Genomic DNA, 20,932 nt, shown 5'->3' with positions numbered 1-20,932 from the left:
ACAATGATGGGTCTCATTCCCCTGACCCTGAAGGAGCTTCCAATGTGGCACTTGATAAAATCTCAGGGCTAGGATGAATGGAGACGTTACTGGTGCCTGCTGGAGGAAATCAATGAACAACAGGATGACAGTAATACAGTGATACAGTGGATTAGATGTTATGATTGTTTGCAATGTAAAGAGAAGGAAATTATTGCACCATGAGCTATAGAAAATGCTCAGATAACCCCCCCATGCTATGGTATAATTAGGACTGAGCTGGGACTTTGGCTCTTGAAGTTCATGTGCCACCTTCTCTAGTTCAAAGTTGTTTAGAAGTGTTTGGTGGACTTCTGCCCTGGAAAGCAAGAGTGGTTGATAGATGCTGGTTTATTTCAAAGGGTGGAACATAAACTGCTAGACACTTGACGTTGCCTGGAGGTGACTGAGGGAGGTGGCAGGGAAGTGTGTGCTTGTTGTCTGTTTGTCGCTAGCACTCACATGGACAGTTATATTTTTTTTTAGCTTTGTCACACTATTGAAATGGAAACTAATGTATTCAGGATCTCATGATAGGAAACGTTATCTCTTCTAGACACAGAAGTTTACATAGACTTCATTTATTCAAAAGGTTAAAATGTCCTGTGGGCAAGACTGTGATTTTCAGGCAATCACATGCTGGAGGAATTTAATTGGTCTGGGTAGGTGATAATTATGTTTTGTGGAGATTTTATTACCTAGAAAGACAGAGAGACAACACACCTTCATCTTCATGCTGTAAAGAAGAGGATGATGAAAGCTTATTTCATATAACTTAGATGAACTGAAATACATTGGTTTGGAAACTTAACTAGTAATGCGTTATGAGAAGTCTATCTCTGACACAGTCCCGACCATGTACTATACTAACTTTGACTTGGGAAACATCGTCATTAGCAAACACTATGTAACAGGAAAATGCAGTCAGATACCCAACATGGACTTTCTCTGTACATCCTCAGTTGCACATCTATGTGACCTGATACCAAAATGTCACCTTTGCTTCAGGTAAGAACTGTTTAAAAGTTTAGTTCTACTTCTCTGGAAACACTGTTGGTGTTTACACAAAGTCAAGAGATTTTTCTCACTAAATCCTATGAGAAATAATGGTAGACCTCAAATTGCACTCACGGTTCTTTTATCTTCCTGTTTTCTCTTTTATGCAGTATTTTAGAGCTTAGGCTTAGTCCTAATAGACCATATACATTTATAATTTATTTGTAAGTAAATTTATATAGTGTATCAGGATTGCAAGACTGGGGCTGGAGAGAGCACAGTGGGTAGGGTGCTGGCCTTGCCTGAATTGCCTTGCACCCCATATACCAGCCTGAATCCTGCCATGAGTGACTCCCAAGTTTTTTCAAAGCCAGAAGTTAGCACTCATCACTTCTCTGTGTGATATTCTAAAGATATTCTAAAACAAAACAAAAGACTTGCAAGATTTAAGAAAAAGGAGACCAGGGTTAATGTGCTAGAAATAAACGTGCGTTCATAAACATTTCTGCTTACTTGAAGATATCTTCCTTCCCCTTGAAGTCATAAAGAAACTGGAAAAATTTTGGACATAATTCTATCTATCCTTTTTTTTTGTTTGAAGTATTAATTCAGACACTTTAAGCAAGTCATTAGACTAGTAAGTTAGTATGATTTTCTTTTTCTGTAGCACTGTTGCACTGTCCTTCCGTTGTTCATCGATTTGCTTGAGTGGGAACCAGTAAGGTCTCCATTGTGAGACTTGTTGTTACTGTTTTTGGCATATTGAATACGCCCTGGTAGCTTGCCAGGCTCTGCCATGGGGGTGGGATACTCTCAGTAGCTTGCCGGGGTCTCTGAGAGGGACAGAGGAATTGAACTCCGGTGGCCACGTGCAAGGCCTACCTGATGGCTATCACTCCAGTTCTATAGAAGTATTAAAACTCATGGGCTCAATGGTCAAATAGTAAGTCAATAATTTTCTTACCCTCTTCAATGTATTGAATCCTCTTTAGTTCTATAACTGCATATAGCTCCACACAAAAGTGTACATAGACAGACACTTCTTAGATTTGTTTTGATTATAAGAAAGCATTTGTAAGAAGTAGCACTTGACATTTACGGGCCAACCTGAGAGAGCATCAGTGGATGCAGTTCAATTCCTAGTGTGCTGAGTTTTTCTGGCTTTGTTAAAGCAGTAGAGGTGACTCAGGAGTGCAAACATGAGACCCTTCCAGAGAGCAGGCAATGCCCCTAACACAAAGAACCCTAACACAGGAAAACATGTATCGGTGCCAAGAACGTGAAAATGACTATATTTTTAAGTTGTACTTATGCAAATTGACTTTAATTTTCTAGCAGTGTAAAGATGTAAGATAAAGTATATGTTTAAGAACACCTTCCTTATTTTGAGTGCATGAGAAATACAGAAACAAAGACATCTCTAATTCTGATAACTTATAGTTTAACATAACTATAGATTATTTTTAGTAAAATTTTGTGAATTTTCTCTATAGTTTGATGAATTTGTACCTATGGATCTTATACTCCTGACGGAATATCAATCAGGTTGCAAGATTTTTAAGAGAGAGATATGAACACACATTAGAAAAAGGTATTCTAGTGAATAAACTGATGAAGATCAAGACACGAGAAAAGGGCAAAGGAACTTCAGTAGAGTGAACTGAGATGGAATTACCTAACCCTGAAAATAGATGAGAATGAAGACAAAAATCAGTATAAAGCTTGTTTTTGTATAGTAATGGGGAAGACATTTCCCCATTTCAACCAAATGCAGTTAATTATATGTTTAAGATATACATTTTTTATTATTAAAGAAAGTAGAAAAACATTCTTGTTTGATGAAAGAAGAGATAAGGGTTTGAATATTATACATTATATTTGTAACAAACATATTCCAGTACAATTACATCAAGCATTGATATATGTTATTTAAATATATCTCATTTAATGATTACAATAACCCAGTGAGCAATATTTATTGTCTCTACAGAAAAGAAAGCTGACTCAGGGAAATACCACAAATTATCCAAGGCCACACAGAGAGTGATAGGCAGAGTGGGATGCGAACCCAGATACACAAAGTCTGCTTTTCTAAATTTCTGGTTATACCTGTTATACTTTTGGAATTTAGGGAGCATAAAGATAGCAAACAAAGAAAGAGGAAAGGGAAAAGATTCATCTACTGCCAAAAACATGTGTTTCAGGGAGAACGATTCCTTTAGTGACCATACCAGCTGTAATATTTACTTTGGAGAAGTGCTGTATCAATTGTTTAAAATGTTCAGTAAATGCAATTCTCTTTCAAATTCTCTCACTCATCTCACTAACTCAAACAAGAAAACACTGTTTGGCATATGTATATGTATATATATTTGCATATACATATATATGTGTGTGTGGACACATATTTATACACATATAGATTGAGATATATAAATAGATATATCTCCATATATCTCAATATACACATCCAGGACTAAGTTGTATTTCTATAGTTGAGATAAAATCCTATGAGCAAGACCATTAGATTTTTTTGAAAGATCTTTCTTTAGATCATTGTTCTAAATATTTGTTTTCTAAGATAACTTCATAATCAAATCTGTTAATTTAGTCACCAGGACAAGAATTTATAAGATATTATTTCGCTGTAAATTGTTTGTATAACTTAAAATAAGTAAAAATTCATGGTAAACAAGTAACTATAACATCTTAAAAACAGTGGCAGAGAAGAATAAAAACTATATAGGACAAATATAAATAGGTTTACTTAAATTGAATCAATGAACTCTCTTACTGACTATGTTACTTATCAGAAAAATATAGTGATAAGAGAATAAGCTTTTCTCCCTAGCATTACATCTTATTGCTAATTTAATTCTCTTGGGGAACTGTTAAATAAAATCAAAATTTGTTTTTAGATGAGATTTGTAATAGACTTGTTAGAGACTGGTATTTGAGAAGCAAATACTATGCTTTGATGTGATCTTGTTTTTAAATATTGTTTATATCTTTATTAATTCAAAGTAATCAATGGTTGTATTTGTGTGTTAGGCAACTGAGAAAAATAGGAGACGAAATGAGTAAATATTAAGTTGCATAAAGGCTTTAGGAAGTTTTTAAAAATTAAAATATATATCATGCAAGACTGTAAAATAGACTTTAAAATTTAGAGAATTTTAAACCTTAAGTATAACATAATATTAAATAAGTCATTTATTTAATTCAATTCTGTCTTTATTTAATGTAAATTAGTAAAGTCTTTAATAAGATTAGAGGTGAGGACTAAGAAAATCAAGATATTCCTAAAAATATTTTCTCCTGGGGCTGGAGCGATAGTACAGCAGGTAGGGCATTTACTTTGCACATGGCCCACCTGCTTTTGATCCCCTGTATCCCATATGGTCCCCCAAGCACTGCCAGGACTAATTTCTGAGTGCAGAGCCAGGAGTAACCCCTGTACATCGCTGGGTGTGACCCCAAAAGCAAAAAATATATATTTTTTCCTGATTATAATTTCTTGTTGCCCTGAGTTCTTATAAACAGTTAATAATGAAGATAAATTATATAATTAAAATTAACTTTGTTGCCTTCATTATCAATCTTAGTGTGAAAAGTGTATGCACAGAATGAAAGAAATGGTATAAACCAGTTGACTTTGGGGAGATTTTATACTCATGTATCTGTAGTCAGTGAATGATACTATGTATATGTCATTGAAAAAAAAGAAAATGTAGAAAATGAGTTAAATTGAATGTATGTGGTGATGAGTTGGAAAACTTTGAATTTTATTTTATATGTAAAATATCTTTCTTCTTTCCTATATTGCTTTTATCACATGTGAAAAAAATTTTAATCTATTTTAAGAAAGAAGGAATTAAATATAAATTAGAGGAAACTAGTAAACAAATCAAATGTTAGAAGCTCACATACATAATTGTGATTTTTGAGTGTTTAGTGGAATGTAATGAAGCATATATTCACCTAAGTAATAATAACAATTGAGCCTCACATTACAGAGACCGCAAAAGTTATAATTTGTGATTTGTAGTAACTTAAGAAAAATATTACCTTCTTTAAAAAAAGAGCAAGTGTCTTGATTTAGTGGGAACTCCACAGGGAAAAAAAAAACCCATAAAAATCTTAAAGCAGTATAAGTGTAAAGTTGAATTCGAGAGTAAAATCAGTAAGACATTTGATTCTCTTAGATTTAATTTGCTTGCTTAAAACAGGAACAAAAACAAGGATCTTTAGTTTCCTGTTGAGTTTCATCAAGTACAATTTCTCAAATTACAGGAGAAAGCAACCCTATTTTCAGCCTATAGAAAAATTACTCTGGAGGAAGAGTGGATTGATGGGTAATGTTACTAAAGTCAGTTTGATATACTATTCTGTTGAAATTTTACCATCATGTATCACTGAAAAGATTAACAAAGTCTTAATATATCTCTTCATTGACAAATGGGATAAAAATTCAACTAGCATGACAATAACCTCCAACTATGAGAGAAACCTATAATTCTAAGACAAAAAAGAATGTTGCTTCTCTAGAAAATAAGTAAGGTGGCACTGCTAGGGTTTAGGTCAGAGATTCAGTGATATTTGAACAGTTAATTTCAGATATTATATATACATATATATAAAATTTTTTAAGTAAGTACTTAAAAACACAATCTTCTGCCATAGTATATACACTGGCATACATGGGAGAGCAAAGCTTTCAAAAGATGAACATGTTCCACATGGAAGGCACCAGAACTTTTACATCTGTAAACACGTATTGGTTGTTTTCATTGCCCATTTATTAGAACTTTTTTTATTTTATGGATAGTGAAAAAAAATACATCACTGTAAAGGTGGAAATAACTATATTGTTAATATGACAGAATTTGAGGCCAATGTAAAGCGGACCATTTTTTAAGTTACTATAAAGTATACACGCATTCCTTTTGCCCCAATCAATCCTCTTGACAAATTCCATTGGAAATACAATGCCAAACTTAGAGAATGGCATTTTCTGCCTGAAAATACAGTAAGATGTCAGAGGAGGCAGAGCGATAGTACAGCAGAGAGTGCGTTTGTCGACCTGGATTCGATTCTGAGCAACTATATGGTCCCCCGAGCACTGTCAGGAGTAAATCCTGAGTGCAGAGTCAGGAGTAACCCCTGAACATCACTGGTGTGATCCAAAAGCCAAAAACAAACAAACAAACAAACAAAAAAAAAACCCAAACCCAAAAGATGTTATAGTCTGAAACCCTTCAAATGGTCTTTTTCTACAAGAGAACCACAGAGAACATGGAAAGCCACAACTTCCCAATTTCTTCAGCAAGTCAAGGAAATTCATAAAGAGGAGTGAAAATAGAGGGGGAAAAACAGATATATAACAGATATAAATATAATAAATAGTAACTGCTCAAAATTAGAGAATGCATTACATATTTTTTCAAACAAAATGATGTTATTTTTAAATTTAACTTAATTCAGATACTGGGTATCACTTCATTTAGAGAACTCTGTCCTTATCTTTTTCTAAAGATTCTGATTTGTCAGTTGTCTATAATCAGGGTTCTCCATCACACATTGGGTTTTGGAAACCTTAAGGTTAGGTTAAGAGAGGAATAGGACTGTGTTATCGTCCCCACATTGAAGAGTGGATAATGTCATGGAACTGCCTCCCTCTAGCTCACACAGGGACTAATGTTAGGAATTGCCAACACATCGAGCATATAGAACTGTTTCCATTGTATGAAAAGATAGAAGGGAATTTGTTCACGTGATCGTCTGTAGACAATCACAAGTGTCACTAAGGGAATAAAAGATGTGGGGATGTTTTGTTATTTAATCGTGAAAATTAGTTTCTTGTGCGCCTTGGTTCCAACCTCTGATGCTATCTCACTTTCTGCAGCTCCTGTCTCAGCCAGGATGGCAGAGGCTGCCCCAGTCTGTGAAGCAGCTTAGACAGCTCCACGTTGTGGTCTCGGTAGTAATTAGAGAGGAACGTTCTAGACTAGAAAGGAAAAGAAAGAAGACTTAAAGAAAGCTATTGACGCATGAAATAAAATTGTAATATTCATGATTTATGGAGTTCTTTTCAATATTAAGCATCAAGAAACATTGATTTCTTTGTATTTTTTCCACAGGTACCATGTATGGAAAAGATTTGAACAAATCTTCTGAAAAAGATTTGAACAAAAGTGCAGTTGCAAAATTAATATCAGTACAGTTCCAATTCCTTTTACCGTTAGGGTGTTTATCACAGAACTGATCATCTTTCTGGAGGGAGATGAGTTGATGAGAGGAGTAATTTGGGGGTGAGGAACTAATTAGTATGCTATCAAATCTATAGAAGTGAGCTAGAATAAAAACCCATAAATTTTCATTGAAATTGTTCACTTCCTGTAAAAATAGGACCATGCATAAAAATAAACATGATTATCATAGGAGGTGAAACACATGGTCAAAACGCATATTTTATCATTTAATTAGTATATTCAGATACCAATTTACAATAATGTTCACTTGAAACATATAATGCTGCATATAGAGCCAATCACAATCACGATCATCCTGTTGTTCATCGATTGCCTCGAGCAGGCACCAGTAATGTCTCCTTCATCCTAACCCTGGGATTATAAAAAGTGCCACATTCAAGGCTCTTTCAGGGTCAGGAGAATGAGACCCATAATGATGGGTCTCTCATATAGAGCCATTTCAATAAAAATAAAAAACAAAGAATTACTACTTCATTTTATAAAATTTTGTTAAACAGCACCAGAGGTGAGTCCTGAGTATAGCCAAGTATAGTTAGGGGGTCATCTACCCATGTTCAGGTCTTATCTTCAGATCTGTGATAGTATTAACTCCTGGTGGTGCTTGCGAGATCATATGAGATCCCAAGGATCAAAACAGGGTTGGTTGTTTGCAAGGCAATAAAATGATTAGAGATAAACAAGTACTATCTTTCCAACCCAATTGTAAATATTTCTTTGTGATTCTTATATTGTAATCAAACACGAGATAATGAACCGTATTGCAAGAATGCCTCAAAAATAATCATTTTGTGGTATTTTGGTGTTTTAAGTTCTGAAAAACCAAAACTTTATAATTGGACTTTTCTCTCCCGATGTCAATTTTCTTGCATTAGAACTCAGTGAATATTGTTCAGTGTCTTTGCTAAAATAATAGAGAGGAAAATGTTTCCCATTTAAGTACAGGTAGCGGGACTCATGTGTTCTCCTTCTGGTCAGTGTTTTACCATCTATCTTAAGCCCTTCCCAATATTTTAGCACAAATGAGTCTTTCTTCAAAAAAACTCCCTTGGCAGCTTTTGTGTACACAGTGGAAATGGACTTAAGACAATTGTATTTTGTCTTGTACCATTCATCAGATATTTCATTACTTTTTTTTTTCTCCTAAACCTGATTATAAACTCTGGATACAATATTTACAGAAGTAGTGGGAACATTACATTGATTTCTTGGAAGATTAAAGTGATTTTTGAAATCGTTTTGAAATTTTTTAAGTTTAGAGGTATACCTTAAGAACTTTCTGCTGCTTTTATTTCCATAGTAACACCTAAATCACCTCCAATCTGCCTAGCTTGCCTTAGGAGAGGTACTCAAATTTGGCTTAGCTGATTGCTAACTGGTTTCCCAATGCTAGTCTAGTCTACAGATCTAGTCTACAGATTCTAGTCTACATTTTTCCTCATAAAGTCACAGTCATTAGGAGATTCCCTGGCTTTTTTGTAGTTTTATTTGTCATTGTCTCATGTATCTTACTCTACACTAATAACTACAACTAATTTACCGTTCTATAATTTTTGGTTCATGACTATTTTGCTAAATAGCCTCTCTTTGATATTGTAATATATAATACAGAGAACTTCCCAAACTCTTAAAATACCCTAAGTGAAAGACCAATAATGGTATCTCTTGAAGAGACATTTAGATCTCACCTAAAAAGGGGTACTGTTTGCCAGGCCCAAACAGGATCCAACTTTTTTTTCTAGGTTGTAATTTATGATCAGAACACTTTAATCTTCATTGCTTCCCTTACTGCTACATTATAGACATCCGATACACATATTTAATGTTTAGTAATAATGCTTACAAAATTTATTTTAAAGTACATATTTGCTGAATAAGTTAAGAATAATTGCATCCCAATGGCAATTTTTATTGCTGTCTACTAATCTGTTTTATATCTTCTAAATATAGATAATAATTAATAATAAAGAAAGAGGAAAATAAATAAGAAAAATAATTGTCAGTGATTTTAAAATGGTACTCACAGAGTTTTACTAGTGGCTTAGGGAGTAGGAAACAATTACCTCTGGATCCATAGGTGGATATTTTCGGCCTTTACTTTTCCCAAGACATTTGGTCTTTCCTCCTTCTAATAATTGACACCAAAATCCCTTTTGGGGGTCAAACCTACAAAAGATAAAATATGAAAATGATCATACAATGTAGTAACTATAAGTTGTGTACAGAACTTTACCATAAGTTGTGTACAATTGAGTCTCATCAGTTGTACAAAAGAAATGCCCCTTTTGTCTCTGTCACTGTCACTGTCCTCCCGTTGTTCATCGATTTGCTTGAGCAGGCCCACTAACATCTCCATTGTGAGACTTACTGTTACTGTGTTTGGCATATCAAATACGGCTTTGCTGTGGGGACAAGATACTCTCGGTAGCTTGCCGGGCTCTCCAAGAGGGCGGAGGAATAGAACCCGGCTCAGCTGAGCCGGCCGTGCACAAGACAAATGCCCTACTGCTGTGCTATCTCTCCAGCCCCTTTTGTAAGCCTACTAATTTGATTTTTGTTGTTACTGTTGATTTGGGGCCACATGTAGTAGTTCTCAGGATTTACTCCTGGCTTTGCACTCAGGCATCACTCCTAGCAGGACCCAGGGGACTATCTGGGGTGCTGGGGATCAAACCCGGGTTGGCGGTATGCCAGCAAGCTCCCTTCCTGCTATACTATCCTTCCAACTCCTATTTGAATTCAGTTTTACAAATATTTATTGAATTTATTTGATTAAGGACAATTGATTAAAGACAATTATATTTTGTATACAATACACCCAGTGGTATTTGGGGGCCACACCACTGGGTAAAGCAACAAAATCAAACAAACAAAAAGAATGTGAGACAAATGTACTTCTGAAACTGTAGACATAAATTAAACCTTCTAATTTGGCGAAACTTTGTATTTTTATAATTAGAACATTTACACGTCCTAAGGAAGAAACTAGAAGTGTAACAATACATAACAATACATTTATTTTCAGACAACACAAGACACAAACTGAAGAAATGGTGAGTGGAATATTGGATAACCGCATTACTTTTGTTAAAGGCAGATGATGTAATTGGATACATCAATGAGATCCCTATACACTCTTAACAAATTAACATAATATTTATGTTTAAGACTGTTAGATATAAATTGATACATCTTCGAACTATATGCCACCACACCAAAGTACCAGCAGCTCCAATTACAGTCCATTGTTCTCCTCACTATGGTCCCTCTCTTTCACTGATAACCTCCATCATCTGATCGGAGTCCAATGGACCATTTAGGGTTTTATGCTCTCACGTGAAACCCTAATGTTATTTTGCTCCTCCCGCCACACACATTTACAAAAGATGGGATATGTGAGGCCTAATTAACTATTTTGTTTAAACTCAGATATATAAGAACTTTTGTTTAGTACTAACAAGGTAGGAAAAATGAAAGAACGATCCAAATGAGAAGGAGAATTTAAATTTATTGCTATGGGACTTGCTGCATGCATAAAACATAGAAAAGGTTTGCATTTTTGTTGCTTAGCAGATGTTTTAGGAGGATGAAGCATAATTGACTGGGATGTAAAGTTAATTAGTTGCAGAATATTTTGTTGCCCTGGGCCCATTCCTGTAATACCTGTGCACCTGCAATTTGCCTCTGCACATATGTGAGCTCATTTAAGAAGAGGGAATTTTTCTTCACAGTTCTCTGCCTGGCCTATTATTAGAGACTTGATCCTTGCCGACCAGGTTGTCCAAGTACATGTTATCAATTAAAATTAAATACATCACCGGTTAAATGGATAACAGGAAGGCAGAGTCATTTCCAACCTGGACTTTTCAATCTGCTCCTTGCCTATCACAGTCCTTTCTGTAGTTTTCACTAATTTCCCAAGAGGAAAAACAATTCAGCCTGCTGTGCAAAATGAGATGGAAAGTCGGCATTACTGTGCCCCTCAACAGCATTTTCTGCCTCAGGATGCAAATATTTAACTGCATTAAGGTAAGAAAGAATACGGTTCTGGCAACAAAGCCAAGATATTTATACACACACTAAGAGACTCTTCTTTGCTCTCAGGCATGCCGCTGTCTCTGGATGGGCTTCAGGCCTGGCTCTGCACAGCAGCAGGCGTGAGAGAGATCTGCCTGTGACCCAGGAAGGAGCGCCATAGAGAATAGAGTAATTCTTTTTCATGGGGTTGTCATAACCTTGAATCTACATGATCACACTGTCCTCAATTCATTTATTGCTTTGACAACTTTATATACCCCGAGTCTAACAAAGGCCATTTATCCGAAGTTCAAACGATTCATTGTTTTATGGCTTTGTTTTAGTAGTCATGAGATTGTGAAATGAAGAAGCAAAATCTTTTCTACAATGACGGTGGGACACCCTTCAGGTCATGGGCTGGCTGCTCTCCAAATTCTTTCAGTCTACTGATTAGCCCAATTGTTATGCATTTTCGTGATATGTGAGACATATTAAAAGGCATTCATTTTGTCCTTGTTTATCATCCTTCTTTAAAAGTAGGAATTTGCAGGTTAATCGAACCATAAGCAACTAAGTGTAGCGAATAGGAAAGAGCTATTCCCTAAACTGCTGTAGAGAGGCTGAGAATCCTGGCCAACATCAAATAATGGAAAATATATTACAGGAAGTTCTGTCTACTTAATCTACAGGGGCATGCTTTGTGTTACAAAAACTTCATTAGGATTGTTTCAGTGGAAAAGATGCAACCCAATCATATTACTGCTTTTCCTGTCCTGTCATTACCCTCTCTAATTGTCCAATTGCTGATTCTAATCTGCTATGAACTGGGAAATTATAGAATCAGGCTTGTTGGAATTTTGTCTAAAATTTAATAGGTTCTATATCAGGCTTTGCAGGAGAGGCAAATATATGGCCTTTAAAGCTATGATTTGGAGGAGTTGGTTTTTTGTTTGGTTATCTTGTTTCTTTTGATTTTTATTCTTTTTTAACTGCTCCTGATTTAGGTTTCACAGTATTTCCCCCTCAATGGCTGCAACATTATTTACCCTCCTATTGTCATTTCTGCAGAAGGACCTTGCTCTAGTCCATGAAGACAGGGTCACTCATGCCCCTCTCTGGGGGTATGGCCTGGTTTTAGTGACTTCCGGTAAAATCATTAGAAACTGGACCCAAGTAGAATAAGGTCAAGACCCAAGTAGAAAAGATTATGGCTCCCTTAGGCCCTATGAGGACACTAAGTTCCACAGAGATGTCTCCTCTCACTGAGGTCAGTTTCCAGGTATTTTAGCTTAAGAGTCAGAGATGTGAGGGAGAAAGTCCTCAGTCATTCAAGTCATACCAAGACAGTCACATCGCAACTGCAGTCCCAGCTACTGCTAGATTCGAGAGTCAACCACCCCTCAAGGACAGAGAACAGAGCCGATAATGCAAATCACATAGCGAGGTTTATTGTTCCAGCTAGCTGGGGTCCATGTATCTACCCGGAGCAGCAGGGTTCAACAAGAACCCCTCGCACTAAATTCAGCAGGGTTTTTTTTTATGCTTTCATTTTAGCAAGTAAGCATTACTCAGCAAGAATACATATTTTTGTTGTTGTTGTTGTTTTGGCCTGCAACATCTAGCCCACTTCGTGACAGTTACATGCCGGAGACCTAATCTCATTCTGGAGTTGTAATCTTTGACAAAAGCATCTGTTTTTTTTCTGCCTTTCTTGTTCCTGGAAGAGGCCTAAGTCACTTAGAAGGCCACAAAGCCTGTTGTGGATGGCAGTTCTCCCTCTAAGTGGGTCCTAACACTACTAGAAGCTGAAGCACACTGTTCTCCAGCGCAACACTCCATGGATAGGGCTGGTTACACACCAGGAGGTTTGGGTCTGCCAGGTAACAGTAGGTCACTGGAATGCTACACCGGGTTCTATTTCGTTAATCGTCCTTTAATAGAGGGTGAAACCTATATGGATCCTTTCCCCAATTTTGACCCCACCCCTGATGGTTTCATGGAGCTAACAATTGTCTTCAGTATATTGTTTCTAACTTAGGAAGTTGTAGGATAATATTGTTTTGTCCTGCCTGCATAGCCTCAGGTAGTTTAGGTTTATTGGGTTGCTCCCATTACAGTGCTCCAATTCCTCTGTGTTTATTTGTAATTTCTTTCTTTGTGCTCTGTTGACTTGTAAATATTGTTTTTCTCTTCTCCTTATGTCCTTTGCAAAGTTTATTCAGAGCAAGAAGACAGTAAATGCTATGCTTTTGTAACTTGGAAGTTTATTGACTCTCCATAATATTTTCTTCCTGGGCATTTGTTGTCTCGACCTACGCCTCAACTGCCCTTACTTCCTAGCATCCCCAAAAGCAGAGTCCCAGTGAGAGACTGGATGGAACCAGGGCAAGCGGTGAGCTATGTGCTACCCTGGGCATTGAAATGAGCCTGGTCAAAGTGCCTAATGCTTAACTATAAGAGCTTGGTCATGGACAAATGCTGTCATGATCCAAAAAGTAATAACTAGATTCAGATCCTGCTAGGGTTAGGGATGATCAATCTGGCCTGAGCTCTGTAGTCTGAGTGTATAGCAAGATGTTCCCAGGAGAGCTGCCCTGCAAGCCTCAATGTATCTCTTATTGTGTCCATATAAAAATGACTAGTATTAAGATGTTGACAGAGCTATTGGACTGAGGAAAGGAGAAAAACACCTTAAGAGGTATTTTGCCCCTGGGCAGTTGTGAAGGGCTTTGGAATACCCCAGGTGGTTTCTGCCCCTGAGTCTGGCAGTCAGGAAGGGCTTTCTTGTGTTGATTTGGCTATCTGTCTGGGTGCAGTGTGGGCCTGGAGTGCTGGGGTAGAGAGAGGAGTGATACAGGAGCTGGAAAGAGATGAGATAGAGAGCAAGGTTGCAAGATGGAGTGAGGAGAGACTAGCAAGGGAGCAGAGGGAGAAGAATGTAGAAAAAGCACACAGGAGCAGGCACGTGGAGAGAGAGCCCATGCTGCGAGATGGAGTACAGAGAGATGAGTGGGAGAGACAGGAGGAGACTGGAATGAGGACCAGTGTGAGACTAGAATGGGAGGCTCAGAGAGACTGGGGCAGGCACGTGGGAAGAATGGAATAAACAGCATCTGATCAATCAACCGGCTTGGCTCTCGTTTTGTCCACCTTCTGCCCCATAGCATGGGCTGCCCCAGCTGCATGATGGCCAGGTCCACCCTGAACATGGGCGGTGAGGGGGAGAGCCGTGGGGACTCTCTCTGGCCGCCCCCCAGGAGATATAATATGGGAAATAACAGGTGAAGAGAACATTATATTTTCATTTGTCTGTTAGTAATTTTGGGTGGCCACACCAGGCATTGCTCACTTATTCCTCACTTTGCTTTCCAGGGATCACTCCTGGTGGACTTGGGGAACTAAATGGGGTACCAAAAATCAGACCTGGGCAGCTGAGTCCAAGGCGAGTGTCCCACCTGCTGTACTATGGCTTTGACAACAGAACATTATCTTTTCTACCCATGATTCAATTTCTAGGTACATAAATCATGATCACGATCACAACCATCCTGTTGTTCATCGATTGCCTTGAGCAGACCCCAGTAACATCTCCTTCGTCCTAACCCTGAGATTTTTTTTTTCAAAAGTGCCATATCAAAGCTCATTCAGGGTTAGGAGAATGAGACCCATCATTGTTATTGGTATTTGGCATATTGGGTACGCCACGGGGAGTTTGCCAGACTCTGCCGTGTGGGCAGGTTACATTCAGTAGCCTGCCAATTTGTCCAAAGTAAGAATGAGATAATAAGAGCTTCCGGGAGCTGGGTTTTATAGTCTCTGGGTCTTGGCCGTTGATGGAATTACACAGCACCAAGGGGGCCAGTTGGTGGGTGTGACCCCTGCCTACTGGAATATGGAGGATCTGGGTGGAGGATGCTCATCCCCGATCCGAGCAGGCTTGGAGATTTCAGCCCCGGGACCGCATGCTTTTGTTCCTCTGCCGTTACCTTCATGCCTGTGGAGAGTGGTCTCAGCATGGTGGTGGCTGGTTCTGGAGGTCTTTGGCTGCCGGAGCCCTGGTCGGGCAGGGAGGAAAGCTCAACCCACTCCCCTCCAAGGGGCCCCGGCGAGGACAGCCAGGTACATAAAAAGTTTACTTAATCAAACTTATACAGGGTCAAATCTCCAAAAAGGTGAATATTTTTGAAATGTAAAATGTTTTATAAGATAAAGTACATGTGGTATTCAAAAGGAGACATTACATGAATAATGAGGATATTCCTTTGACTGCTTTGAGTAACATAATGATGTATAAATTCATAGCTAGTATTAATGATGCTATAAACACACCTACCAGTGATAATTTATGATGGCAACTAATGGAAATGAAATCAAGCATGAGAATAGACTCACGTTAATGCTTCAGAGTAATTATAATGAGGTGTAACTCCCAGAAACTTCTGGACTTCATCCATCACAGTAGCTGGGTCAGATCTCAGCTGCTGTCCATCAATAATTAGCAACTGTAAAGTCAAAAATAGTCACTTCATGAAGAACAAAACTAAATAAATTAGACTAGGTTGTCTCCCATGACCTGATATGATAGGAATAAATTAGGTCAGAGTAAATAGGAAGAAGCAAGGCAATACTCAGAATAGATTTTAGTGTTTAATGTCCTAATGCCCTTCCAAATAAACAATGTAAGCTTGCCATGATCACCATTTCCTGTGAATTATGGAGATATAATTCTTGACAAGCATAAATCAGAAATAATCAAAAATATTATTGTGATTCAATAGTCCAGTCAAATCAGGATTTTTCATTTGTAGTGTGATCATGCATCCTGTAAAAGTATTCAAGCTAATCCTGGGGTTTAAGACTTAGAAACAGTGGGTGTTCAGATGAACTCATTCATGCCAGATCACTTGGGTTTTTTGGGACCTGATTTGGAATGAAGATGACAAAGGACATGGATGATGATCCGTCTTATTCTGCCCCACTTTCTGGAGCTGTTAGAGCTTTTTCCATTGTGACAATGCGATACTTGACCTCCCACAGGACAGATGACACACAGCAGCTTCACACTGCATTCCATAAAGGTGGGGCCTCCCTATGGCTGAGAATTGTTGCCTTTGAATCACGTAATAGTTCCTGTGTGAGGATTTATAACTTTGAGTTCACCTACTATCCAAAAGATCTTGTGTTTCCACTTACCCTTTGACTACTATTATTAAGATGTTTCTTCCTTGTGTATGATGTGCACTTATAAATCACCCTCTGTGGTTATGTTTACTAAGACTTTTGGTTTATCCATGCAACACAATCAAGATATAAAAGAGAGAAATAAAGTCATTTCAGCACATTACCTGAGAAGTAGCAAAGTAAGTTAGCCATCTTTCGATGTGGACTGCATACCACCCAGGAACTAGGCATCGTCTCTGTAATGTTTTCAAGTCAGATGGTGCCCAATGTCCTGTTGTAATAACTTCATAGAAATTAAACCTTAGGGCAGCTGGATCTTCGTGTGATCTTTGATGCTTTAACAAGAAAGTCAGTTTTAAAGTTATGTTCATTTGCGTTTCACAGTTGCATGTGCACATGTGTGTTTGACGTCTATAAGTATGCAACTCACCCTTATTTCACAAAAGTAAAGGGTTTTTAAAATAAAAATGAGAAAAGTGCATATCCAGGAACCTAGGTTTTGAAATACAGCTTTTTCAAAGTAGTTTAAAGTATAAGACTTCTATTAATAGCAAATAATATGCAGATTATAAAGTCTTTGTGTCTCAAATGATTAGGTGCCAGGCAAGAGATAGAGTATGAGGATTTTCTTCTTGGGTCTGATTAGATATGACAAGATGTTAGGAACCAGACAAATCAAACCAATGAAAAGAGATTTAGATTGGCAAGAAAAGTCTTGAATCTTACTCTTTCCATTGGTTTCTTTTAAGGTATTCAGGCAGATTTTGGGATTTCCCAAGTAACCCTGTATGGTCGGGGTGCTGAGTGTGGAGAAAGCAGATGTCTATTCCTAATGTTCGCTTAAGTGTCTGGTTCATGTTGATATTGCCTAAGATTCTTTCTTGTGGATCTTCCAAGAGTTTCTGCCTAACCATGCTAATCCTCAAATACTTCTCTACTACTTTTCCTCTGAGTCCTTTTCAGTGTGACATCATTTATCAGCAGGAGAGACCAACACTGAGAGTCAATAATACTCTTTTATGAGCTTTTATTAAGTTCACTACCCAAACAAAGAACTACATAGGGCCCAGAGATAAGGGTATATATAAAGGAGACATAATCACTATTGTCAAAGAAATCAAAGTGAACCAATTTTAATGAAGTTATATATTTGACTAGAGGTGTGAGTTATTTGCTGACCAGGGATAGGCAGGGCAATTAGTGATTAGTTTGGAATAAAAGATAAAGAGATACTATTTTGTAATGGATGAAATTTTTGAGTTTAAGAGGATGATTCTGAGAAGCACAGAAAAATGGACAGGAAAGAATGTGGGAATAAGACGTGTAGGAATGGATAATTGATCTTTGCAAGATATCTGGAAGTGAACGTGGAGAAAATTTACTCATATATTCACGAAAGTACATTGGGACTTGAAGCAAATGTGTAATGCAGGCCCTATGAGTAAATTAGAAATGACAAAAAGTTAAAGGTGATGAGGAAGGGGTGGATGGTGAAGAGAGAGTAACTGGTAGACTGAAGAACAAAACTTTGAAAGGATGCTCATTGTATACTCACTAACATTCAAAACATGCATTTGCTAAATACCCAGGGACATAATACGTTTAATGAATATAATATGCATAAATTATATACCATGAATAAAGAAACATACACAATGCCTTGTGCATATTAATATTGTAATACTAACATTCTTAATTTAAGAAGTGATAATATGAAACCATACTTTATTGACCCTATATTAACTTTCACCAACTTTTTCCTGCTTCTAATATTAACATAAAAATATGACCGGAAAGTCACAAAGGGACATATTTTATAGGAAAAAAATAGGATTCTAGCTCCTTTGTGAGACCTATTATAAAAATGTGGGGTAGAAATTACCATGGCAGGTGACATTTGTAGGAGTTTCTGAATTACACCTGCTGAGCTTTGGATTTATGGTATTTACTGAACAGACAGAACTGGCTAGTAATAGGCTGCATTATTGTGAAATGTGGGGCAGTTTGGGGACCCTGTGCTTAGCAATATAGGAGTAAAAAGTATTCCCAGAAAAATAATCCCTTTCAAACATATATGTTCAAAGAATTGACTGAAAGAAGCACACCAGGATTCTTTGATTTAAATGGTTTAAACTATGTAGGTAGAAAGAGATTTACATAAATCTGCTAAGTAGTGATTGTGATTTCTACTAGAAAAAAATGCAACATTTGTCCAAGTACTATCACTAACATTTTTTAAATTAAGTCATAACGTCTCAATGCTTTTAGTGCCCATTTGAAGAATAAGTTGATCTTGCTTTGCAACAGAAATTTTATAAAGAAAGACACAGTTTTATACATTGGAAGAGACACAAATTCATGATTCTAGTTGTTATATGCTGAATCCTGCACATAATCTATTTGGATCTCAACCACTTGTGATCCATATTTGCAATGCTCTATTTTTTCTGTTCATCATTATTGCTCTCAGTAATGTTTATTAAAGACATTTTGAGAAGACCCCTAAAGCAAAATGCTTTTACTTACTATTTCTTTTAAAAATTTTTCTTTTAATATTCTATATTTGAGTACTTACTTCTACCCATGTATTAAGTATACACATTCATCAGGGGCCAGATAAACAGCACAGGGGCTGAGACAGATGCCTTGTGTATGGTTGATCTGGTTTTGATACACCTGGTTTGTTAAGTGTTGGTAGGTAGAGCTCTGCACCACCTACTCTGGCCATGATGGCAACTGAATCCCACAGGATGGCCTCCACTGATCGGCAAGGGGGTAAAGTCATCAATTCTATCACCACCACATGCTTTACTACCACCTTAAATTCAACACTACCAAATTCAATTTGGTCTTCATCATTACTGAGGTTCCTTTTAGAGTTCTCTTGCTAACTTTATCGTATCCCTAGACAATGGTTTAACATCCTCCTCTTTTTTCCTCTCCTCAAACTGTTACCTGCTAAGTGATTTTTTTATGCTCCCCTTATATAAACTCATTGCCAAATACTGAAAAAACACTTCCATTTCTCTATTCCAGATCTTCAAATTGCCAGCCTCTTCCTTTGTTCTTTTGTTTGTCCCTCAAGTATCAACACACATGTTCTTATCCAGAGGTACTGATAAAGGCCCTCCCGTTGATCGTCGATTTGCTCGAGCGGGCCCAGTAACGTCTCCATTGGAGACTTTGTTGTTACTGTGTCTGGCATATTGAATACTCTCGGTAGCTTGCCGGACTCTCCGAGAGGGGCGGAGGAATCGAACTCGGGTCGGCCATGTTGGCCGCTTGTAAGGCGAACGCCCTACCCGCTGTGCTATCAGAAATTCTATAAATTTGGATATATTAAAAATCTTTATTTCAGCAATCTCTGAAGGAATTTAAGCATTCACTCTATGATTTAGCTGTCAATAAAATTTAGTTATTTTATATCACATGATAGGCATTTTTGATCAATTAAAATGTCTACTTTCATCCTATATGGAAAGATAGGGTAGTCAAAGCACTGTTGTGCCTTTCTTACCATTGTTTTTCTGCTTTTTTCTTTGGGTCACACCCAGAGTTGCACAGGGGTTATTCCTGGCTCATGCACTCAGGAATTACTCCTGGCGGTACTTGGGGGATCATATGGGATGCTGGGAATCGAACCCAGGTTGGCCGCATTCAAGGCAAATGCCCTACCCACTGTGCCATCCCTCTAGCCCCTTTCTTACCATTTAATGTTTACATAAGTGTTTGTGGATGATTTTAAAAGTATTGTGGTAATAATTATTATGAAAAGCACTGAGATAATTATATTTAAACAACAATTAGCAACATAGTTTTGTCCTTTCATGAAAAAACATTTCTGAAACGGGGCTTACAGATACCCTTTGAATGCCGAGAGGTTCCCAGCATAGGAAAAGAGAGGAGCTCTGGAGACAACGTCGCTCCTTCCCCATTAAGCTACTTCCAGAAGCCTCTGTTTCCAAAGTCTCCTGGATTCTCCATTTTCTCTGCTGATCCTTTAATGACTCCTTCTGGAAACTTCTCTCACATTTGACTCCACCAACACTACACAACACATTTCCCTGGAGTAGATTCCAGTTTCTATGCAAGAGGGTCTTGTCATTGTCATCCCCCACCCCCTTTGATACCACATTTCTTGAACTTCTTTTTCAAATGTTGCATCCATTTCTTCACCCCCACTTTTAATTATTCCTTTACAAAATCCATATGACGTTATTCTTTTCATTCTACTGCTGAGTGCTCCACTTCCTGTCTTTCAATCCACTGAAAAGAGTTCAGAACTTGAGTCCCCAAATTGTCTAATCTCTTAGCAGCTGGTGGACCCCCACCATTTACTACCATTGGTAGTACTTGATTCTCTTGGTTTGGGTACCATTACCCTCCAGGAGTTTTTATCCTATTTTTCTCACTGTTTTCTCTTGTCTCTTGCTATTCTGTCTGTTGCACTT

At 37.5% G+C, this 20,932-nt stretch overlaps 1 protein-coding gene across 1 annotated transcript in view; it reads right to left on the bottom strand.

Moving 5' to 3' along the window:
* Window positions 1–6,835: 6,835 nt before the first annotated feature.
* Window positions 6,836–20,932, bottom strand: part of NDST4 (N-deacetylase and N-sulfotransferase 4) — a 244,223-nt gene continuing 230,126 nt past the window's right edge. The window contains exons 10-13 of the mRNA XM_056116854.1: window positions 16,646–16,816; window positions 15,693–15,802; window positions 9,347–9,449; window positions 6,836–7,021 (exon numbers count right to left, since the gene is read on the bottom strand). Coding sequence (XP_055972829.1) covers window positions 6,902–7,021; window positions 9,347–9,449; window positions 15,693–15,802; window positions 16,646–16,816 — 504 coding nt within the window. The 3' untranslated portion in view covers window positions 6,836–6,901. The remainder of the gene's footprint in view (window positions 7,022–9,346; window positions 9,450–15,692; window positions 15,803–16,645; window positions 16,817–20,932) is intronic.

Source organism: Sorex fumeus, unplaced genomic scaffold, assembly GCF_029834395.1.
Source record: "Sorex fumeus unplaced genomic scaffold, SorFum_2.1 ptg000033l, whole genome shotgun sequence".
Classification (NCBI taxonomy): Eukaryota; Metazoa; Chordata; class Mammalia; order Eulipotyphla; family Soricidae; genus Sorex; species Sorex fumeus.
The sequence above is the reverse complement of the archived record's forward strand: the minus strand, read 5'-3'. Positions and strand labels throughout refer to the sequence as shown.